Source organism: Hippocampus guttulatus, chromosome 20, assembly GCF_054856545.1.
Source record: "Hippocampus guttulatus isolate MCC_2025c chromosome 20, RoL_Hgut_1.0, whole genome shotgun sequence".
Lineage (NCBI taxonomy): Eukaryota > Metazoa > Chordata > Actinopteri > Syngnathiformes > Syngnathidae > Hippocampus > Hippocampus guttulatus.
Genome location: NC_141280.1, coordinates 4,100,014 through 4,119,155, shown reverse-complemented (window position 1 = coordinate 4,119,155; position 19,142 = coordinate 4,100,014). Strand labels below are relative to the sequence as shown.

General features: G+C 45.4%; 3 protein-coding genes across 5 annotated transcripts; 1 reads left to right on the top strand and 2 right to left on the bottom strand.

The window, feature by feature from the left end:
- The first annotated feature begins 339 nt into the window (after window positions 1-339).
- Window positions 340-5,557, top strand: hsp90ab1 (heat shock protein 90, alpha (cytosolic), class B member 1). Of its 2 annotated transcripts, XM_086100912.1 has the most exons (13): window positions 340-504; window positions 1,476-1,610; window positions 1,687-1,893; window positions 2,078-2,237; window positions 2,336-2,469; window positions 2,546-2,854; window positions 2,938-3,103; window positions 3,195-3,385; window positions 3,464-3,611; window positions 3,873-4,141; window positions 4,445-4,778; window positions 4,996-5,142; window positions 5,405-5,557. In XM_086100912.1, the coding sequence occupies exons 2-12, from the start codon at window positions 1,476-1,478 to the stop codon at window positions 5,112-5,114; spliced, it is 2,172 nt and encodes a 723-aa protein (XP_085957038.1). In that variant the 5' UTR covers window positions 340-504; the 3' UTR covers window positions 5,115-5,142; window positions 5,405-5,557. The 2 variants fall into 2 exon arrangements, with proteins under 2 accessions (XP_085957038.1, XP_085957037.1); XM_086100911.1 differs by having other exon boundaries at window positions 4,996-5,557.
- A 1,301-nt stretch (window positions 5,558-6,858) lies between these two features.
- slc35b2 (solute carrier family 35 member B2) lies at window positions 6,859-11,316 on the bottom strand. Its single transcript, XM_086100913.1, has 4 exons — window positions 11,131-11,316; window positions 9,755-9,945; window positions 9,514-9,674; window positions 6,859-9,152 (listed from the first exon to the last, which is right to left on the bottom strand). Exons 1-4 carry the CDS (start codon window positions 11,148-11,150, stop codon window positions 8,220-8,222), a joined length of 1,305 nt encoding a protein of 434 aa, XP_085957039.1. The 5' UTR covers window positions 11,151-11,316; the 3' UTR covers window positions 6,859-8,219.
- Window positions 11,317-11,828: 512 nt separating this feature from the next.
- nfkbie (nuclear factor of kappa light polypeptide gene enhancer in B-cells inhibitor, epsilon) lies at window positions 11,829-19,017 on the bottom strand. Of its 2 annotated transcripts, XM_086100652.1 has the most exons (8): window positions 18,876-19,017; window positions 18,434-18,497; window positions 16,839-17,059; window positions 14,573-14,675; window positions 13,615-13,825; window positions 13,299-13,387; window positions 12,562-12,810; window positions 11,829-12,481 (listed from the first exon to the last, which is right to left on the bottom strand). In XM_086100652.1, the coding sequence occupies exons 1-8, from the start codon at window positions 18,998-19,000 to the stop codon at window positions 12,413-12,415; spliced, it is 1,131 nt and encodes a 376-aa protein (XP_085956778.1). In that variant the 5' UTR covers window positions 19,001-19,017; the 3' UTR covers window positions 11,829-12,412. The 2 variants fall into 2 exon arrangements, with proteins under 2 accessions (XP_085956778.1, XP_085956780.1); XM_086100654.1 differs by lacking the exons at window positions 18,434-18,497; window positions 18,876-19,017 and having other exon boundaries at window positions 16,839-18,235.
- Between the last annotated feature and the right edge of the window lie 125 nt (window positions 19,018-19,142).

The following is a 19,142-nucleotide window of genomic DNA, read 5'->3' as shown; positions in this document are numbered from 1 at the left end:
ACAAGATGGCAGCACCCATTCAACGCTTATGACTACGTAATTGCAGTTTAAACTCCAAGGTTACATGTAGCTGTACTGAATATGCTTATTATTACAATATTAGTGTAATTCAAAAGTGCATATACTTTGACAGTGGCTATTAAATCACATGTCAACGGGATGTAGGAGTACTGACAACACTATCTATTTTTTATTTGGGGCGGGGGGTTTAAAACGTCACCAGTCATATGTCTATGTCAGTTCATTTGATATTATTTTGAATGCAAGTTTAAAGAAGTGCTAAAGTCATATTTCTGACTGTACTGTGGAAGGAAGCCAGTACGGATTCATTGGTACACAGTGCACCGCGGATGGATATGACTTGCACCCAGTCGAAACTTGCGTGTATAAAGATTCTGGTCTATTGAAAGCAAGTCCCTTTTTCCTTTTTCCTCCAGTCAAAGAGCGGAGGGGGACTTTTACTTGTTTGCATTTTATTCAAGAAATTCCAACGCAACAGACAAGGTTGGTTGGTGGGCACCCTTCCCTCGCTCGGTCGTTGTTGGTGAAGCATCATTATTTCTTGGTTATGCGATGTTTTTCGTACCAATGTGATGCGAGTCCCCTGAGTCACGACGGTACCCTGAGCATCAATTTGTCTGCTAAGTCTTATTTATGTCTTAAAATCTATCACACATGCGCAGCATGCTGTCACGTAAGGTTTGTTGAGCGTTTTTGACCCATTGTCGGATCGTGTTAAGGATGCAGCACTGCAGATCAAGGCGTTGGGTCGAGTATTGGTTACATAAAAACAGGTGGGGTGGTGATCGTCGATATTTAGCTAATGTTCGCTCCGTTTATTTCAGACATGGTCGTAATGGAATTAAGCGTTAAATTCTTAATCATGATTATACTTTTTGTCTTTTTTTGTATATATTTTTTGTTACACCGTCAACAGATTGTTTGTGACAACAATCAGTCTTTCAAGTCATGCTGTATTGAATTTAACGAACATATGGATGCTATCGCGGTAATTTTTTAAAAAACGTGTCTTATGTGTCGGCCACACTCTTGTGATCCATTGTGTTGCTTCTGGTTAAATATGCCCGCTCATGTTTAAGTATAATGTGTGACCAAAAATTTGGGCCCACGTTGTATGATTTCTATGAATAAAATGTTACGTTGGTCGTTATTCTCCGTAAGCACGTGCTTTCCGCAGCCATTGTCTGAGTGTTTGGGCGCCATGTTGGTAGAGGGCGACTTCCGCCATCTGGAGCAGCACGAGGGCGACTGTCTTTAGTTTGCACGGTTTACTCGCTTTTTTTTTCTTTTAAACGCATTTCCGGGACACATTAAGTTGTTGTAGGAAAAAAAAAAAGCTTGCTGTCTTTCCTAAAACCGAAAGTGTTTGTTTTGGGTATTGGTCAAAATGGCTACACCTGTGTATTGCTGCAAATAAACTGAATTCAGTTTAACACTCCATCTTTATTGTGCAGATGCCTGAAGAAATGCAAGAGATTGAGACCTTTGCCTTCCAGGCAGAGATTGCTCAATTGATGTCCCTGATTATCAACACCTTCTACTCCAACAAGGAGATCTTCCTCAGGGAGTTGATCTCTAATGCCTCTGATGTAAGTCTCACAGGTCTTGAGAGGTCAGAGTTTAGTCAGTTTTGGTTTCATTCATGGTGCGGTTTTAATCAATCAGGCTTTGGACAAAATTCGCTATGAAAGCTTGACTGACCCAACCAAGATGGACAGCGGCAAGGATCTGAAGATTGACATCATTCCCAACAAAGTTGATCGCACCCTCACCATCATCGACACCGGCATTGGCATGACCAAGGCCGACCTGATCAACAACCTGGGAACCATCGCCAAGTCTGGCACAAAGGCCTTCATGGAGGCCCTGCAGGTAAATGGCTGTGTGTGTGAGAGAATTTTTCAGTCGAAGCATCAAGGCGCTAGAAAGTGATTGAGAGAAATTAGTTCCACTGTTTATCATAGTGTGAGGTTCCTATGGGCGGCAGTGCCTTAGTATGGTATCGACGCAGTCTATCAATACTCAAATTTTTGCAACTTCAATTTTTTTCTTTCAGGCTGGAGCTGACATCTCCATGATCGGTCAGTTTGGCGTGGGCTTCTACTCCGCCTACCTCGTCGCTGAAAAAGTGGTCGTCATCACAAAACACAATGACGATGAGCAATACGCCTGGGAGTCCTCTGCTGGTGGCTCCTTCACAGTCGCCGTCGACAGTGGTAGGTTGTCCAAACCCTGCTGACCTGAAGCCCGCAGTTGTTTACTTTTGACAGCCTGTTGAAACACGGTGCATTCATGGTTGCGTAACTCTCCACAGGAGAGCCAATTGGCCGTGGAACAAAGATCATCCTGCATTTGAAAGACGACCAGACGGAGTACATTGAGGAGAAGAGAGTCAAGGAAATTGTGAAGAAGCACTCCCAGTTCATTGGTTACCCCATCACTCTCTTTGTAAGTATCGCTGGCTCGTGTGCTGCATATTGTGCAAAGCCGCACTCTAAACCGCATCGGCTAATGTGGCGCATAGGTGGAGAAGGAGCGCGACAAGGAGATCAGCGACGACGAGGCAGAGGAGGAGAAGGCCGAGGACAAGGAAGACAAAGAGGACGGCGAGGACATGCCCAAGATCGAAGACGTCAACGAGGATGACGATGACGACTCCAAAGACAAGGACAAGAAGAAGAAAAAGAAGATCAAGGAGAAGTACATTGACCAGGAGGAGCTGAACAAGACCAAGCCCATCTGGACCAGAAACCCAGACGACATCACAAATGAGGAGTACGGAGAGTTCTACAAGAGTCTGACCAATGACTGGGAGGATCACCTGGCTGTGAAGGTAATTGGGCAAGGCCAATTACATTTCACAGGTTGCCTTGCATGAGATTTGGAGATCAAGTGTTCCTCGTCACCTCCTTGCAGCACTTCTCTGTGGAGGGCCAGCTTGAGTTCCGCGCCTTGCTCTTCATCCCTCGCCGTGCACCCTTTGACCTCTTTGAGAACAAGAAAAAGAAGAACAACATCAAGCTGTACGTCAGGAGAGTTTTCATCATGGACAACTGCGAAGAGCTCATCCCAGAGTACCTGAGTAAGATTACGCTTCGGCCGAGCGTCGCAGGGGTCTGCCGGGCCGCTCTGTTTCTGATGTTCTGACGGTATGCGATTTGTGGTTCCCCCAGACTTTGTCCGTGGCGTGGTGGACTCCGAGGACCTGCCCCTCAACATCTCCAGAGAAATGCTGCAGCAAAGCAAGATCCTGAAGGTCATCCGCAAGAACATCGTGAAGAAGTGCCTCGAGCTCTTCGCGGAACTGGCTGAGGACAAGGAGAACTACAAGAAGTTCTATGAAGGCTTCTCTAAGAACATCAAGGTAATTTGTCAAAAGCTTTTGTCCAATTAGTATAAATCGTGTGAGGTTTTTGACAAAAAAAATCCCATTTGTCTCAAGCTGGGCATCCATGAGGATTCCCAAAATCGCAAGAAGCTGTCCGAGTTGCTCCGCTACCACAGCTCCCAGTCCGGAGACGAGACCACCTCCCTCACAGAATACCTCACCCGCATGAAGGACAACCAGAAGTCAATCTACTACATCACCGGTCAGCCTTCAGCTTGGCTTTATAAGATAAGATAAGAAAAACCTTTATTAGTCTCTCAATGGAGAAATTCCCAATTCACAGCAGCAAAGTTATGAAAGGAAGAAGTAGAACAACAAAATATAGGGGCTGCTGGAAAGGCAGCCACTCACGCGGCGCCATTTTGAAGTCAAAATAACACAACACAACATAGTCGTAAGCTCTTATTCTGAAGTATCGCTCTAATTTTTATTAACTTACCCTCAAATGTAATCTTTCCCCAAGGTGAGAGCAAGGACCAGGTGGCCAACTCGGCTTTTGTGGAGCGTGTTCGCAAGCGCGGCTTCGAGGTCCTGTACATGACAGAGCCCATCGACGAGTACTGTGTGCAGCAGCTTAAGGAATTTGACGGCAAGAGCCTGGTCTCCGTCACCAAGGAGGGCCTGGAGCTCCCTGAGGATGAAGATGAGAAGAAAAAGATGGAGGAGGACAAGGCCAAGTTTGAGAACCTCTGCAAGCTCATGAAGGAGATCCTGGACAAGAAAGTGGAGAAGGTAGGCGGAATTGCGACAACTTTGCATCAATGCCAAAGCATTTGGACTCCCCCCCCCCCCCCCCAACCGTAGTTGTGTTGTTACAACAGGTGCCTTAGTTGAACATTACTTGTACTCTGGTGAGTCCATCCCGCAGAGTTTTGACAACCTAACTGGTGACTGTCATTTAACATTGCCTGGTTTGAAAATGTTTGGTTTTGCGTCAGTGAATATGAAAACCACTTTTTGAGTCGCATGCTACTTACCCTCCTAGGTTTGCCTTTTGTAACTGCATGCCTGATGTGCCGTTATCCTCCCACGCAGGTGACCGTTTCCAACCGCCTGGTGTCATCGCCCTGCTGCATCGTGACCAGCACGTACGGCTGGACGGCCAACATGGAGAGGATCATGAAGGCCCAGGCTCTCAGGGACAACTCCACCATGGGCTACATGATGGCCAAGAAGCACCTGGAGATCAACCCCGACCACCCCATCGTGGAGACCCTGCGACAGAAGGCCGAGGCCGACAAGAACGACAAGGCCGTCAAGGACCTGGTCATCCTGCTGTTCGAAACCGCCCTGCTGTCCTCTGGCTTCTCCCTGGATGACCCACAGACCCACTCCAACCGCATCTACAGAATGATCAAACTCGGACTTGGTAAGAACACCCAGAGTGTGGGTATACAGTGGGGGTTGCATCAAAGCTGCTATAATTTGATTCAACTTGAATAATTCGATTGCAAAAGAAAACTTTACCAACGCAGACGTTAACATTGATGTTGGTCAATTTTTAGATAATCAATTAATTGATGAGGGCTCACCACTGGTGCGTGAAGCAGGATTGTAATCTGTTATTTCTCCATTTTGTCCCTTAGGTATTGACGATGACGACGTCCCCATCGAGGAGGCCACTTCCGCAGCCGCCCCAGACGAAATTCCTCCACTAGAAGGCGACGGCGAGGATGACACTTCACGCATGGAAGAAGTTGATTAAACGCCCCGCTCCACGTTTATCTCACTCGGTATCACATTTCTATTGTTCATCCTTTAAACTGCAGTAACTTTAAAACAAATATTCATGTCGTTTTGGTGGACCAGTGTTGCTCTTGAAGAGCATTTATCTGCAAGACCCTCCTTTTTAAAGAGAAGCGGTTTGGGGGGGGGGTTTGTTTTGTTTTTTTGCTGTAAAGTTAGTGGTGACCGCACATTTTGTTTTATCAAGTACCCTGTTGCACTGAGTTTTAAATGTGGGAGTGAACATGGGAATGGTACATTCCATTGTAGGGTCTGGTGAAAGTTTGGGTGAAGTTCTGATCATCGGCAACACTGCACGCTGCATGGAGAGAGAGGACTGACTAAGATTCCTTTGCCTGAGTCCAGGCTTGTCTGTATTAAAGTATTGTTTTGCAAAAAATAAACATGCAATACTGAACTCAAGTCTGGCTTTGGCTCTTCAGTTCCGGTGACATCACAATACGTGTGCTGTCCCTCTACTAGCCACTAGGGGGGAAACCTGGACTAAAAGTGAAAGCAGTGTTTGAAGGTTGCTTCACTTGAATGTTGATTTTTATTTTCATTTTTAAATTAGCAACTAGGAAAGACACATTTTGAGATTTAAACTGGGCGCAAAGTGGTGACCCTTCCCCAAGATTTGGAGTCGTTTTGGTCTGTACATGACTTGGTGTCTCAATACAGCATTATTTTTAATGGACAACTTGGCATTTGAAATGGGGCATGTTACAATCTGCTAAAACGTCGCTCGTTTTCCCATAAGTTTTCCATTTTATCAATAGTGTACAACCTCTCAGGGTGTGTGTCCATGTACATATTTTAGTCAACGTCAACGTAGAGAGGGAACTTGGTCAAGAAAGCACACCAATGCCCTCTTGGGTTTTTTTTTCCTTCTACAAATGCTTCACAAAGCAGATTTTGAGCCGACGCCAAAATTATGAACCTTGCTATTGAATGGGTCAAGCGGATGAGAATTTTTGGGGATTCCCACATGGAATATTCAGTAACTGTGAGGAAAGGTCACTCAAATGCGATCTAGTCACTACTGTAAAATACAGAGCAGCTCATCCTACGGCATTATGCAAACATTATACAACCTGTGGAAACATGTGACAATGCTCTCCACCCACCAAAGTGCAAATATGGTGTGTATGTGGGGGGTTACTCAAGTGTTTCACCAGTGGTCTGTGACGTACCTTTTGGTGACCTTTGCGGTCATACGGCTGCTGTATGTCTGACTTGAAACTCTGGAAGAGATGTTCAACATGCTGGCAGGTCACTCTGTCCTTGCTCCAGCGATGTGAGTGACAAAAGAGGACAGCGAGTGAGTTCCTACATATGACAGTCAAAACGCAGCCTTCAGGTTGATGCACGGTGAATCATAATACACATTGAGGTTTGTGAGTCAGCCAAGGGCGGGATTATATGGCTAAAAAAGGGGGAAAAAACACCTAATCATCACACTTCTGGGATATCAATTTCACAGTTACTGTTATGTCATTGTCAAATGTCAGCTTTTTTTCCCCCTCCAACTTTCCAAGCAACCACAGCAGCTAAATATATACCCAAGGTAATTATGCTGTTCAACAAAAGGTAAGATACAACCCAAAATATTTTTGAATAGAAACTGGCCTGTTGAAAAGTACAGTAAATTTCCTGTTCAACGAGTTGATGTGATCTCAGCAAATTGAATCAAAGGTTGAACTAAAGGAACGGGAACACCATGATATATTAATAAGTATTTTATTATTAATCAATCCACTTACCATAAGTAACAGAAGTTACACTGAACTACCCCTTGAATGTGTTTAACGGGGTTTGTCCCCCGCACATCAGTCATGGAGCGGTCGAACACAGTGCAACCGACATGGTGGATAGAAACAAATTTAAAGATACATGAACATACTTTGGAGTCGATGCTATGATGTGAAGACAATTTAAAAAAAAAGTGTCTTTAAAAACAATGCAGCACAAAAAGAACTCCTTCATAGCATCTCTTTTGGTCACGTCAAGGGCCCACAATTGGCACAAAGTAGTGCGCACACATCCACTCGGGGGCAACAATATTACGTTCCGAAACAAGAGCAAGACAATTCTGCACTTGACTGTGAAAGTGTATTTGGACCTCGAATGAAATGGCAATTAAGTGTCCGCGTAGTGGGTTCAAGGTACAGTATATGCGCAGTTTCCTGGTATAACAAAGGCCGCTTGCTCTCCGCATGGGAAGCACATCTGGCGACTGTGACAGACAAACATGGGTTTTTTATGATATTGATCGTCTTGTTCCAGTACTCAGTCGCAATTAAGGCCAACTTCATAAAGTCTTTTAACTGTTCTGTCCACAAAGCTCGCATACGCTGGTGACAAAAAGTGACCTTTCGGGGGCAAAATTACAAGGGGAACCTGAAATGGGACTTCTAACCTTTACAGGTCAACTTCCTTTGACTTCATTTTAAGGGGAAGCCAAGTCAGCAATGTTCTGTGCGCCCGCACTTGTCGAAACATCGCATTCTGATAAATATTACATTTGTGGAATATAAATTCAGATGAAACATCCACCTGGTTTTCATCCAACTCAGGGGGCGGTGATTTTTCCACCGTGCTGTCGACTGGAAATGACATCACCGTCGCTCAAGGCTCGGTTTGTGAACGTCACATGATCAAACCCAGAAAACAGCTGAGCCGTGACTGGACTCTGACAAATTAGTCCTTTTTTTTTAGACAGTGGGAACTCAAAAGTTTAGAGAGGGTCAAACTAAGTTCTCCTCTCAAGGTTCCAGTGCATTTTAGATTCATCCTGAAACGTGATGAATTTCTTAAACTTTTTATGGAATCGTTTTTTTTTTTCTCAGCAGCTAGCAGTGGCCACACCAGCCACAGGTGGTGTGGGAGGGAGAGAACATCTTGTGACTGGGAAGAGGCAGGCCGTGGAACAGAATCTCATGAACCGCTTGGAGGCACAGAACGACAAAGAAAAATAATCCCTTTAAGTACCTAACAGACACGAAAAAAAGATGTGAGCCGTAAAAAAAAATAAAAAAAAAACACCACAGAAAACGTGGTTTCAGTCCTCAGTTTAGCGCGAGCGCTACACCTTCTGCGGCATCGGCTGCGCCTGGCGCCGGCCCGACTTCATCCGACTACGTGCGTACACTCGCAAAAAGAGAGCCAGGAACACCACGGCGACGCCGAAGCCGCCGACCAGGGTGACGGCGTGGCCGTAAAGAAAACAGGAGAGGAGAATGGCGATGGCCTGCCGCAGCGTCATGATGATGGTGAAGACAGCGGCGCCAAACTGGTTGATGGTGTAGAAGATGAAGAGCTGGCCGCACGCCGAGCAGACGGATAGCAGCACGGCGTGGAAAGCGAACTCCGAGTGACGCGCCATGAACGCCACCGAGTCGAACAAGGCCCCCTGCTCCAGCAGCGAGCCCACCGTGAAGAGGCAAGAGAACAGGTTGACCCCGAACATCATTTGGACGGACGACATCTTGTACTTGAACAGGTTGTCCTGCCAGTTGGAGGTGAAGCTGTCGAAGACGATGTAGCCCCCCAGGATGACCACGCCGCTGAAGGTGGTGACGGTGGACGGGTGCTTGCCGGCCGTGCTGGACAGCAGGAACATGCTGACGCCCACGGAAATAAGCGCGGCCGTCAGGTACTCCCAGTACTCGTAGCTCTTCTGGGAAATCATCTTACCCATGAGCATGACGGGAATGACCTTGGAGGCCTTGGCCAGGACCTGAGTGGGGAAGCTGATGTACTTGAGAGCCTCGTACTGGCACCAGCTGCTCATGATGTTGGAGAGCGAGGCGAACGAGTACTTGTACATGGGCGTGCCGTGGCGCGGCTGCTTGAACAGCAGGCACCACAGGCCCGACACGGTCAGGGCCAAAATCCGGTTCATGAAGACCAGAAACTGAGAGTCCTTGAAGCGCTCGCCCTCCTCCTCTGGAGTGGAGGCGCCGTAGGATCGGGTCATGACCCTTTCCTGCAGGACTCCCCATGTCAGGTATGACGCCTGGCACACCGAAACAGCACAATGAGCGCGAGGTCGGTGGGAACTGAATGAATCAAATTCGTATCGACGCCGCAATGCCGCGGAAGGCAAATGTCCGAATCGCAAAAGCTGGCCCTCCGAAAGATATCGTTGTCAGCTGATCTATGACGTACTGATTTATGTTCACGCCACCCTTGTTTGTGAAGGTGTCGTAGTGAAGACTGCAAGAGCTGTTACCAAACGGACTCTTAAAACAAACATTAAACAGTCCTCCCTGTATCCAAGCAAATAGAAGCATAAAAAGCCCAGGATCCTAACCGGCTTGTTTTTTAAGATTACCTGTACATATATATTCTTGTGTGCATAATGGGAGGATCCTCACCTGAAGTCCAGCAGCACAAAAGATCAAGCGACCAGCCTGTCCCAGCGTCGAGCCCGAATCGCCCTCGTTCCTGGACGAGACGGACACGTCGTCCAGCAGGCCCGACTTTGCTTCCGTTCCAAATACGCAGGCCTTGATGACCGGATAAAAGACGCCACTACCTGAAAAATAATTTAAGTACCGCATAAGGTGTCGTCTCAGAGCAAAAAGGGATCACAGCACGCCAGAAATAGAGCCGCACCCGTGTCCAAGTAATTGGTACGCTTGAAGTAGCGGATAAGGAGGTAGCCGGGGATAATTATGGTTGAGTATCCCAGCACGTTGACCAGGAAGCGAAACAGCCACACATCACGCCAGTCGTCCTGTAAGGAGAACTCTTCTTGCGCGGTAACCACAGATGGGAAGATGAGCAACACCAGGGCAGGACAAACCCTGTGAGGCGATCACACAAAAGGCAATATTCTCAATTAAAAAGAAGCAAGAACAATGCCAACAGCGGATCCTCCAAGATCTATTCGTCAATCCATTATCGATAGGTTGCGGATGAGTTGGAGCCCAGAGGCAGTACAGCCAACGATATAAGCTACCAAGTGACACCGTCAGTGGCGTTTGCCGACATTCTATAATTTACGAGTAAAGGGGAAGGAGGAAAAAAAAATTGTTTTCAAGAAATCATGCCTCGGGGTAACTGCTGTGAGTGCAAGGTTGAAAAAAGAACTTTAAACTGGAACGAGAAATAAATTCACACACCCCAGAAAAAAATTGAGATTTGAACTCTTGATCTGATATGTTGCATTTTCAAATGGCCGTTACATCTGTGACGTGTCAACTCTCTCTTTTTTTATTGTATGACTAATGGACATCACTTTGAATGCAGCTATGGTGGTGCTCTATAAATTAATATGATTTTTACAGAGCTTTTCGTCTGAAATAGAAATACAATTTCCATTCAGTATTTTTCAGCTCAGATTAGATGGCATGGATGAGTCAATGAAAGTAGAAGGTGTGCCTCTTTGCCTCCGTGGCAGAGGGATCGGATCCCACTCGGGGTGAGGTCGCCATGTCTGACTCACACAGTACGTCTTTGTGCGAGACTGGCCTGTGGCTTGGACTGCCAGGAGCCCACTGCAGCAGAGCCTCAACCTGAACAAGCAGTCAATTGCATGCAGGAATGCTGTGTGCAGGTTGGCCAGCAAGTTTGAACAGACTCAAGACCGACTGGCTCACGAAGACAGACAACACATTCATTTTACCTACGGTAAAGCGTGTTCTGATTCAAGTGTGGAAAGACTGGGCGTCTAACCTTGCGCGTTCAACACTGTTGCAAAATTGCAGCACCAACACCTACTCTCCAAATTAGATCAGTAACAAATTTTAAAACATTGCCTTGACAAGCATCTCATAGAGTGGATTCGACGTGACGGTAAATTTAACATCATTGCAAACATCACAGCAGTGGATAAATCACACATGGCACCGAGGAACACAACGAGTTACTAAAAGACCCCAAGAAATGTATTTTATTTTGATCGTCAACGGAGAGGGACTTGGTCTCAACTTCGCCTCGGTGACCGGTCCTCGCTTATTTCAACGTTTGCTCCGCGGGTCCAACATTACCTTTGTGAAAAAGATGGCATTTTCCACCCGACACCTGGCGCAGCGGCGGCGACACACTCAAACGCCGAAACGGAGCATAAAGTCGGTCCGTTGGGAAGACGCAGATAACCGAGGATGTGTTTTCTCCGAGACGAGCTGCCTTTAGCCTGCTAGCTTCTATTCAGGATGAAAAGCCGATGTGTTGACTTCAACAGGAAATGCGCCCTCTTCTTCTTAACGTTGAGGGGGTGAGGATGAAACTACGTTGAAACAGCGCCTCCTGTCATCGCGGATGAGTTATTGCAACATTGCATCTCTAGGCTGACGTCATGTTTTGTTCGGTGCAAGTGAAGTCTTCGTAGAGATGTTCAAATGCCAGTGATACAAAAAGGCAAGATAAATCATTCCAAAACATTCGCCACCGATACGACCAATAATTTGAACAACTTAATTGAAAAACAATGAAATCTTTTCATGGGAAGTAAATAACCGAGTTGTGATTGCACAAGTGTGCACACCCTCTTATAATGAAACGATCTGGTCTCATGTTTAATATCATAAACACCCAAATTTAGACGAGTGGCGTGTAGACTTCTTATCTTTTAGGTGTTATGGACCTGATTATAGCTCAAGTTGGTGAGCCCTTCCTTAAGCCGATATTGTGCAGCATCTTGGGTGATGAGTCTTGAAAACAGTCAGTTGTCACAGAATCACAAAGGTGACAGGATGCAATTATCTTTTAATCCATTTTATTACAAAATTAATGAGCGTGAAACTATTGTCATCAACTAATCTGGCCAGTGCAATTATTGTAACACCGATCAGTAAAGCAAAAACTCCAAAAAATGTGATATCACAGATTACACCTCCACGAATTATGCAGTTTTATAACAAAAAGCTGTGCTTGATAAAAAGCAGCCAAACAATTTCTGCACTGGTGAAATTTAGAAACAGGGGAAAAGCCGTTTCAAATTTTGATTACTAGCTATTGAAAGTGTTGATGAGAAAGAGGTAGATCTTTGAACTAATTTTTAATGTCTATCCTGATGCAAACATGACCGTCAAGAGGAGAGTATCAAGCGGATTGTTATTTTCAGGGTTCAAGTCAAAGATGGTTAAGCAGAATGGCGCCTTAATCCCAGAGACGAAGTTTAAATGATGCCTATAGAACATATAAATACAGATTCAATCACAAAGTACTACAAATAGTACAGTTCAAAGACAGTTTTGCTCATGAGAGATTGCTGCCAACAGTCAGCCCGATTGATCTTCATGAGCATGCGATGCAGCGCCGTACAGTAGCTCAAAAGTTCACGCCAACCACTGACCTCCCCAAAATCTGAATGTCATCAAATGGAAAGAGAGCCAAGATCTGAAAGACAGAAAGTAGTGCTAGAGCAACACCGTAGTGGTTTCAGACATTGTTTGCTCCTTGTTGTTAGGACTTCTTACATCATTGTTGCCATCGGCCAGGTCCAACGCAGTCTCGTCCTCCACGTTGCGCAGCATGGTGTCGGCGCCGGACTGGCAGAGGAGATTGGCGATGGCCGTGTCTTGCCGCCCCACGGCGAGATGGAGCGGCGTGCAGCCGTTGAACATGGCGGCGTCCACGTTGGCGCCACCGTTGAGCAGCAGCTTCACCGACGTGGTGTCGCGAATCTCCACAGCGAGATGGAGCGCCGTTTTGCCGCTGGTTCCCTCCTGTACCGAAGGGAGGGCAGAAAGAATAGCTCGGTATGAGGTTGCTTCTAAACTCAAGACTACGCTGTTCTCCCTTCCATAAAAAAATAATAAAATCCAATATCTAATTGTGATCCTCAGCAAGTTGTGCGGCACTGTTCAGACCAGCCAAATTAACCTTTGATTTTCATTCCAAAATACAGAATGTAGAATATTAACTACATCGTCGCATCCCTTTAAATGAGCAATGAACGGTTTCTGTTGGCTGTATGCACATAAAAAACAAAAAAACTGGGGTCCAATATATCGTAAGACATTAACTCGTCAACTTTCTTTTAACTCATTTTTTCTAAATCAGTTTCAGGTCAAGTGGAGTGAAAAAAAAAACTGTTCCCAGTTTATCACCTGTTCATTATACGTGACTAATACTTCTTTTGAGACTCTCCAAACCACCAAAACCCCAAAAAGATCTACACGCAGCATGCAAACGAGAGAGTGATTACACTAACCTTGATATTCAGGTCTGCGCCCTTTGCCATCAACAGTTTCAGAATCTGGTGTTGCCTGCTCAGCGCTGCCAAGTGAAGACAGGCAAGACCTGCAAGTGGATTTTTGTGGTTAGATGTGGATATTGAATGAGAGACGCCATGTTAGTGGTTTTCCAAAATAAAAAAAACAATAATTTAAAAAAGGCACACAATGACGGGATGTGCTATATCAGCATGCACTATATCAGCAGTTAAGTAAAAAAACAACAACAACAACAAAAAAATACGGGAGACATGAATGGTGAGGCCTTGCAGCAGTTGAGTGTTTGTACCTCACCTTTCCAGTTTTGGGTTTCCAGGACCAGGGCAAGCTTGCTGGCAGACATTTCACTGGTCAACTCTGTGGCACACACGGTCAGGCCGTGATGGCAGGCCACGTGCAGCGCCGTGTTTCCGTCCCGGTCCTGCAGCTCAATGCTGACGCTTTTGGCCACGAGACTCTTGACGACGTCGGTCAGGTTCAAGTAGGTGGCCAGATGCAAAGGACTCTGCAGAAACAAGTCATCAATAGGACACGTTGGACATGGTTTACAGTACTCCTCAATTAAAACTGGCGGCCATTTGACCAGCGTGTGAATTACAGGAAAAGTTTGTGTGTTATTCATCTTGAAATGGTGCAGAGAAGTGTGCAAACAATGGGCCCCTAATATCAAAAACATGAAGGATCATGCAGCGAAGACAGCATAACTAGGCAACGTGCGTGGGTGGTGGTTATTTAAAAAAACCCACACACAGTCTGATTTTGTTTCTGTGTGCAAATGTTAGAATGTCTTCAAATGACTACCAAGAGGAAATTAGGCAAGCAAAGGGGACTGGGGTAAAAGAAGAGGACCAAGTGAGTCATTGCTGAGCATGAACTTCGCCTCTTCTGAGGTTTCCACTGACAACTTGTGCCACTTTGCTCCATTTTCACTTTGCCTTAAACTACAGGCAACAGACGGATCACGCAGCCTTGTAACAATTCACCGCGCAGCTTGCCACAGTTCTTTTTCTGCCGAGGAAGAGCACGGGAGTTTCCACTGAAAATCACTAAGTGAGCCAACACTGGAAGCGCCTACGGGGACGTCCCAAAGGGAGGCTGGACCTGACTGTATATAAAAGAGGAACAATAGTTCTCTGGAAGTATATAGTTAACAAAAAAGAAAAACAACTTCCACAATCCACATGCTAACACAGCAGCCACCCACTGGAAGTTTCTACGGTCGATAATGAGTATTGTCGTGAAAAGAATTTACCTGATACAAATAGTTCTGGATGTCCAGGACTTCTTTTGGGAATAGTTGGATCAACTGTTTTGCAATGAATGTGTCTTCGTGGATGATGGCCAGGTGCAGGATTCTACACAAGTAGCAAAAAAAAAAAAGAAAAAGAAAAATCAGACAGCAGACACAAATGACTTGTCTAATTTACTCACTAATCATTCAAACGCTTAACAAACAGCTTACATTTTGAAATACAAAGGACGGAAAATAACATTTAATTGCACACACAAAAAAAAAACAGTAACCTCAAACACTGAAGGGGAAGTTGTAGCAAATTAAATGTTGCGTTGTTGTGTACAAAAGACAGGAAATGGAACCAAGCTTGAGAGCTTAATTTAGACTTGACAAGACAAGTGTTTATTCCCACACTTGTGAAAAATACTGAGCTAAAACTTTACAACACAGAAAGCCAAGTTGCAGTTACGGGGCTCTTGTTTTCGTTTCTATCGAGCAACGGTGCATGGCCAAATTAATAAAAAGCTACCAATGCTGAAAAAAACAACAACAAAGTTTTGCTCATAATGTGATATATTACAGCATAATGCGGTTAGAGTAGCAATAGTTGCTCTTTACAAGCGCTCACATCCAACGCATTCCACAAAGTACACCAATTACATGGCTAATGCATCACATTTAAAAAACCGCAGACGAGTGGGTCAGCCATGCGAGCAAATGTCTGCATTAAGACATGTCTTCCTGGTTTGAGTCAGCATTGAATGAATAAGTACCAAAAAAATAATAATAATAATCCCACCGAGGAAAACTACAGTCTGCATGTGAGCTACAGTGCGTTTGTATGCGTCTCCTTCCCCTGGCAAATATTGACAATGCGTGTGAGTGAAACCGCGAGGCATCATAACCGACAAGCATCAGACGGAAACAAAAAGAGGTCAGGCGCACGGCGAACAATTCTGTAACTTCATTTACTGGTGGAATTCCGAGCCTGCGATGTCAATCGAGGCCCACTGTTGACATGGCAACAACGATGACATGCACACGAAGCCTTCGTGAGATGACAACGCTGAGTGTGGTCAATTAAAAAAAAGGTGCAGAGTGTCAAAATGACACTGGAACAAGCCAACATCTTGTAGGAAAAGCCGAATGACATCATCTATCGATAATAATCGTACAAAAAAAAAAAAAACAGAACCAGCACTGTGCTATCCTGATGAACAAGTTTCTTGGATAAAAAACAGCCAAGCCGCTCTCACAGCGCATGCTTTGTCTGTGCCGCGTGGGGAAGTCCAGGCCTCTCTCTTTCACTTCTGTTTTCTCACTCAAGAGCCTCACCGCCGTCTGTCTGCGTGCATGACAAGTCGACTAAATATATGAAACCCCCTACAATACCGGCATCGCGGGCAAACTCAATGTTCTTTTCAGCATACATGCTTGCAAAATGGTGCACTTAGCTGATATATTTTACAATGAGGGGCAGATGATACATCATAAGAGGTGAATGTTAAAGTAGTACAACAGTTAAATCAGCCATATCAGTTTCCCAGTGAGATTGATTGAAACGCGATTTTTCAGTCCTACACCACCGTCGGTTTGGATTTAACAAAGAAAAACAAGTTTAAAAAAAACATGTACAGTACATAATGTAGTATGTGTGTGCTGAATGTGTGCCTTTGAGGGGTGTGGCCTAATGAATGGAGTCAGTCTGGGGATGGATTGCAAACCATGGAAGCTCACTCGCAATGCTAATCTAGGCCCATAACAAAAAGCAAAAAAAAACACTCGCAATTCAAAATAAGTCCAGTAACTAAAAAACATATTAGCAGGACACTTGGGTTTTTTGAGAAAGTTGCATTCGATCCTCAAGGAGATATGACCAATGATAAACCCAAGTCAAATTATGATTGTTTATACGTCACAGGACGTCATGAATTTGCGCCATCTATGGTTCATGGATCAGCGCATTGATTGGACTGTTAGAACCATCACACACCTGCACTGGCATGAAATGATTTGCATAATCTCATCTGTCGTGATTGGAAAACAATGTCACACGATTGAGTAAAAAATGAGACAAATACGAGCAAAAAAAAGGTTTTCGTTCGCATCTGTTATTTGTATGTTTGAGTTACTGGTGTCGGTTAATGGAATAAAAACTTTGGCAAATAAATGTAGTGTTTCGAAGATTTCAGTGTTTTGCATGGAATGCATCAAAACAAACAATGTAAGGTGAAACGGTTCAAGTAAGCGTCGACAGTAAACTTTTTTTAAAACGTCCACTTACGTATCTCCATCTTCCGTCATGGATGTGATAATGTTCTCCTCCTGTTCTGAGAGTCCAGAGCTTTTCGCTGGTGTTTCTTTGCTGTCGAAAGTGATGCCCTCTACTATTTCTGCCAGGCTCTCCACCGTCAGTGACGACGACCCATATGCCGAATCCAAGCGCTCTTCCACGGCTGGAAACTTGTCCCTCGGCCCGCCGAGCTCGGTGCTGCGCTCCTCGGACTTCAGTAAGGAACAGTAAGAGTTAATACCCGAGTCCACACGACTCTCCTCCAGAAAAGCATCTTTGCGATAGTCGCCGCTGGCCATCGTGGGTCTCCCCGGTTCGTCCACGACGAATCTCCGGATACAATTCAATGGTTGGTGGCGGGTGCTGCCGCCGGAGACCGGAGCTCTGAGGACGAAGAGACCGCCGTTTGTGGAAAGAGCCGAGGGCGAGAGCTGGTGCCTTTCATGCCACTGGACGCCTAAAGACGTTGCTCAAAGGCTTCGGTTACTAGCTTGTGACGTGTTGTGCTGGCGCCTGAGAAAGTTTCGACGCACATCGCGGACGCGAGACGAGAGTGAAGCGGCCTGTGTGTCGCGGAGATATCCGGTAGCGGGGCGAGCTCCTCCGGGCGGGGAGTATATGAGCAATGCAAGGCGAGAAGGGGAAGAGCCGACATGTGAAGAGCTGAGCTGTTTTTGTCACGCTGGGGAATCCCCGGTGTGAGACGACGAGAAAAAAAAAGGTCAAAACGGACAACTGCGCATGCGCAACAGTAAATCACGGTACTTTGGACCTTGCTACAGTACTTCGAAGATCTTTTCATCCGCAGAGGTGGCAAAAGTACTCACACTGTACTCAAGTTCAGTACAGAAAAAGTGGTAAAAGTACAAGTTAAACTGCTATAAAATCATCCTGAAATCATGGCATTTAAAATCCAGGGGATCCGATCATCAATCACTACTTACCAAAGCACAGCCTCATATGAACTAAAGTGTTGAAACCAGTATATCAAATATTTTTCCTCCCACATGTTTTTGTATGAACATGAATGTGTTCCCTAACGATTAATCTAAAATGTTTATCTAGGAGGCAATGCACACTCCAGCGATGCTGATTATATAACACGTATGGACTGCGACAATAATTGTGTTGCTTTGCAATTTTGCCAAAGGCATTGCAAGACCTGTTCAATTGCACACTTCTCTCCAAAAGGTTCAGACTAACAACTTCTTCCACGTACTGTATTTCCTATTCTCGTTTAAAGATGCTTATTGTCGTTTGGCCTTTAGAGGGCTCACTTACACAGTCAGACTAAGACTGCCAGATTTATCTCAATTATTGCTGCCAACAGCCGCCACCTGTCTCTATGCTTACTTATTTCAGTTTATGCCAAGAGTGCATCCTGTGTTCACACCAAAGAATGTGATATACTGTATACTACACAAATAAAACATACACCATGCATTGATATCATTGTTGCTCACATAACTCAGCATCACCAACAGGCCCACCAGATATTGTCATCTTGTTCCCCACCCCAACCTCATTATACGTTACCCTCAAGAGTAAAGGACCCCTCGCAACCCTCACAAAACCTGTTTGCTCACCTGGATAGATGGTAAAATGGTCCAGCCAGAGCCACAGGGTTCTGTCACAGGTTCTTTCCTAAAGCTGTCAGAATCATGGACATTCTGTTATCAAACCACCACACGAAACACCCAAAGACAATTTTTACAAACATTTAGTCATTATCAATGTTATGCCCCCCCCCTTATGTGGTATGTTCACTTGAATATAAACAGAATTTCCCATGAACATTATAGTGAAGATAAAGACATTCAACCTGAATGAAAAAGGGTGTGAATATATATCTGTCAAAAATGGCATGCATGGAACAATTAAGAATGTTATGGTAATTAAGACAATGCGATCAGAAAAAATTGGAGTCTTATGATGATGGTGGTGGGGGCGTTTTTTTTTTGGGCATGTACATACGACTTATGACATTGGCGATTCCAATGTGGATGGTACATGCAGGTGAGAGGGTACCAAATATCAGGGAGGGGGGGCTTCGCTTCCGCTGTGGCAGCTCCACCCCCACGGGGGGTGGGGGGGACGTATGATCCGTGGACATGTCCACGCACACGTGCCCGCCTTCTTTGTCCCCCCTTCATGGCCACAACCGGGAACGGGAAGCTGCCCCAACGGCCGCCTTTGTCGTTTCCGAGCGTCCCTTGAAGTACTCTCGTCTCGGCGTCCAGACGTCTCGTCGCTCGGTCTCTCCCCCGCTACGGTTTTCGTCTTCCCTGCTCACCT

Excerpts from the sequence above, each read along its gene's own strand:
- slc35b2 (XM_086100913.1), bottom strand. The coding sequence starts at position 11,150 with ATGCCATCTTTTTCACAAAG. Across the intron at positions 9,946-11,130 it reads ATGCCATCTTTTTCACAAAG|GGTTTGTCCTGCCCTGGTGT; the intron begins GTAATGTTGGAC and ends ATCGCCTCACAG. Across the intron at positions 9,153-9,513 it reads TTTGTGCTGCTGGACTTCAG|GCGTCATACCTGACATGGGG; the intron begins GTGAGGATCCTC and ends TCGGTGTGCCAG.
- nfkbie (XM_086100652.1), bottom strand. The coding sequence starts at position 19,000 with ATGAAGGGGGGACAAAGAAGGCGGGCACGTGTGCGTGGACATGTCCAC. Across the intron at positions 17,060-18,433 it reads CCATTTTACCATCTATCCAG|TCCGAGGAGCGCAGCACCGA; the intron begins GTGAGCAAACAG and ends TCCTTACTGAAG. Across the intron at positions 13,388-13,614 it reads GGAAACCCAAAACTGGAAAG|GTCTTGCCTGTCTTCACTTG; the intron begins GTGAGGTACAAA and ends ATCCACTTGCAG.
- hsp90ab1 (XM_086100912.1), top strand. The coding sequence starts at position 1,476 with ATGCCTGAAGAAATGCAAGAGATTGAGACCTTTGCCTTCCAGGCAGAG. Across the intron at positions 3,104-3,194 it reads GCTCATCCCAGAGTACCTGA|ACTTTGTCCGTGGCGTGGTG; the intron begins GTAAGATTACGC and ends TGGTTCCCCCAG. Across the intron at positions 4,142-4,444 it reads TGGACAAGAAAGTGGAGAAG|GTGACCGTTTCCAACCGCCT; the intron begins GTAGGCGGAATT and ends CCTCCCACGCAG.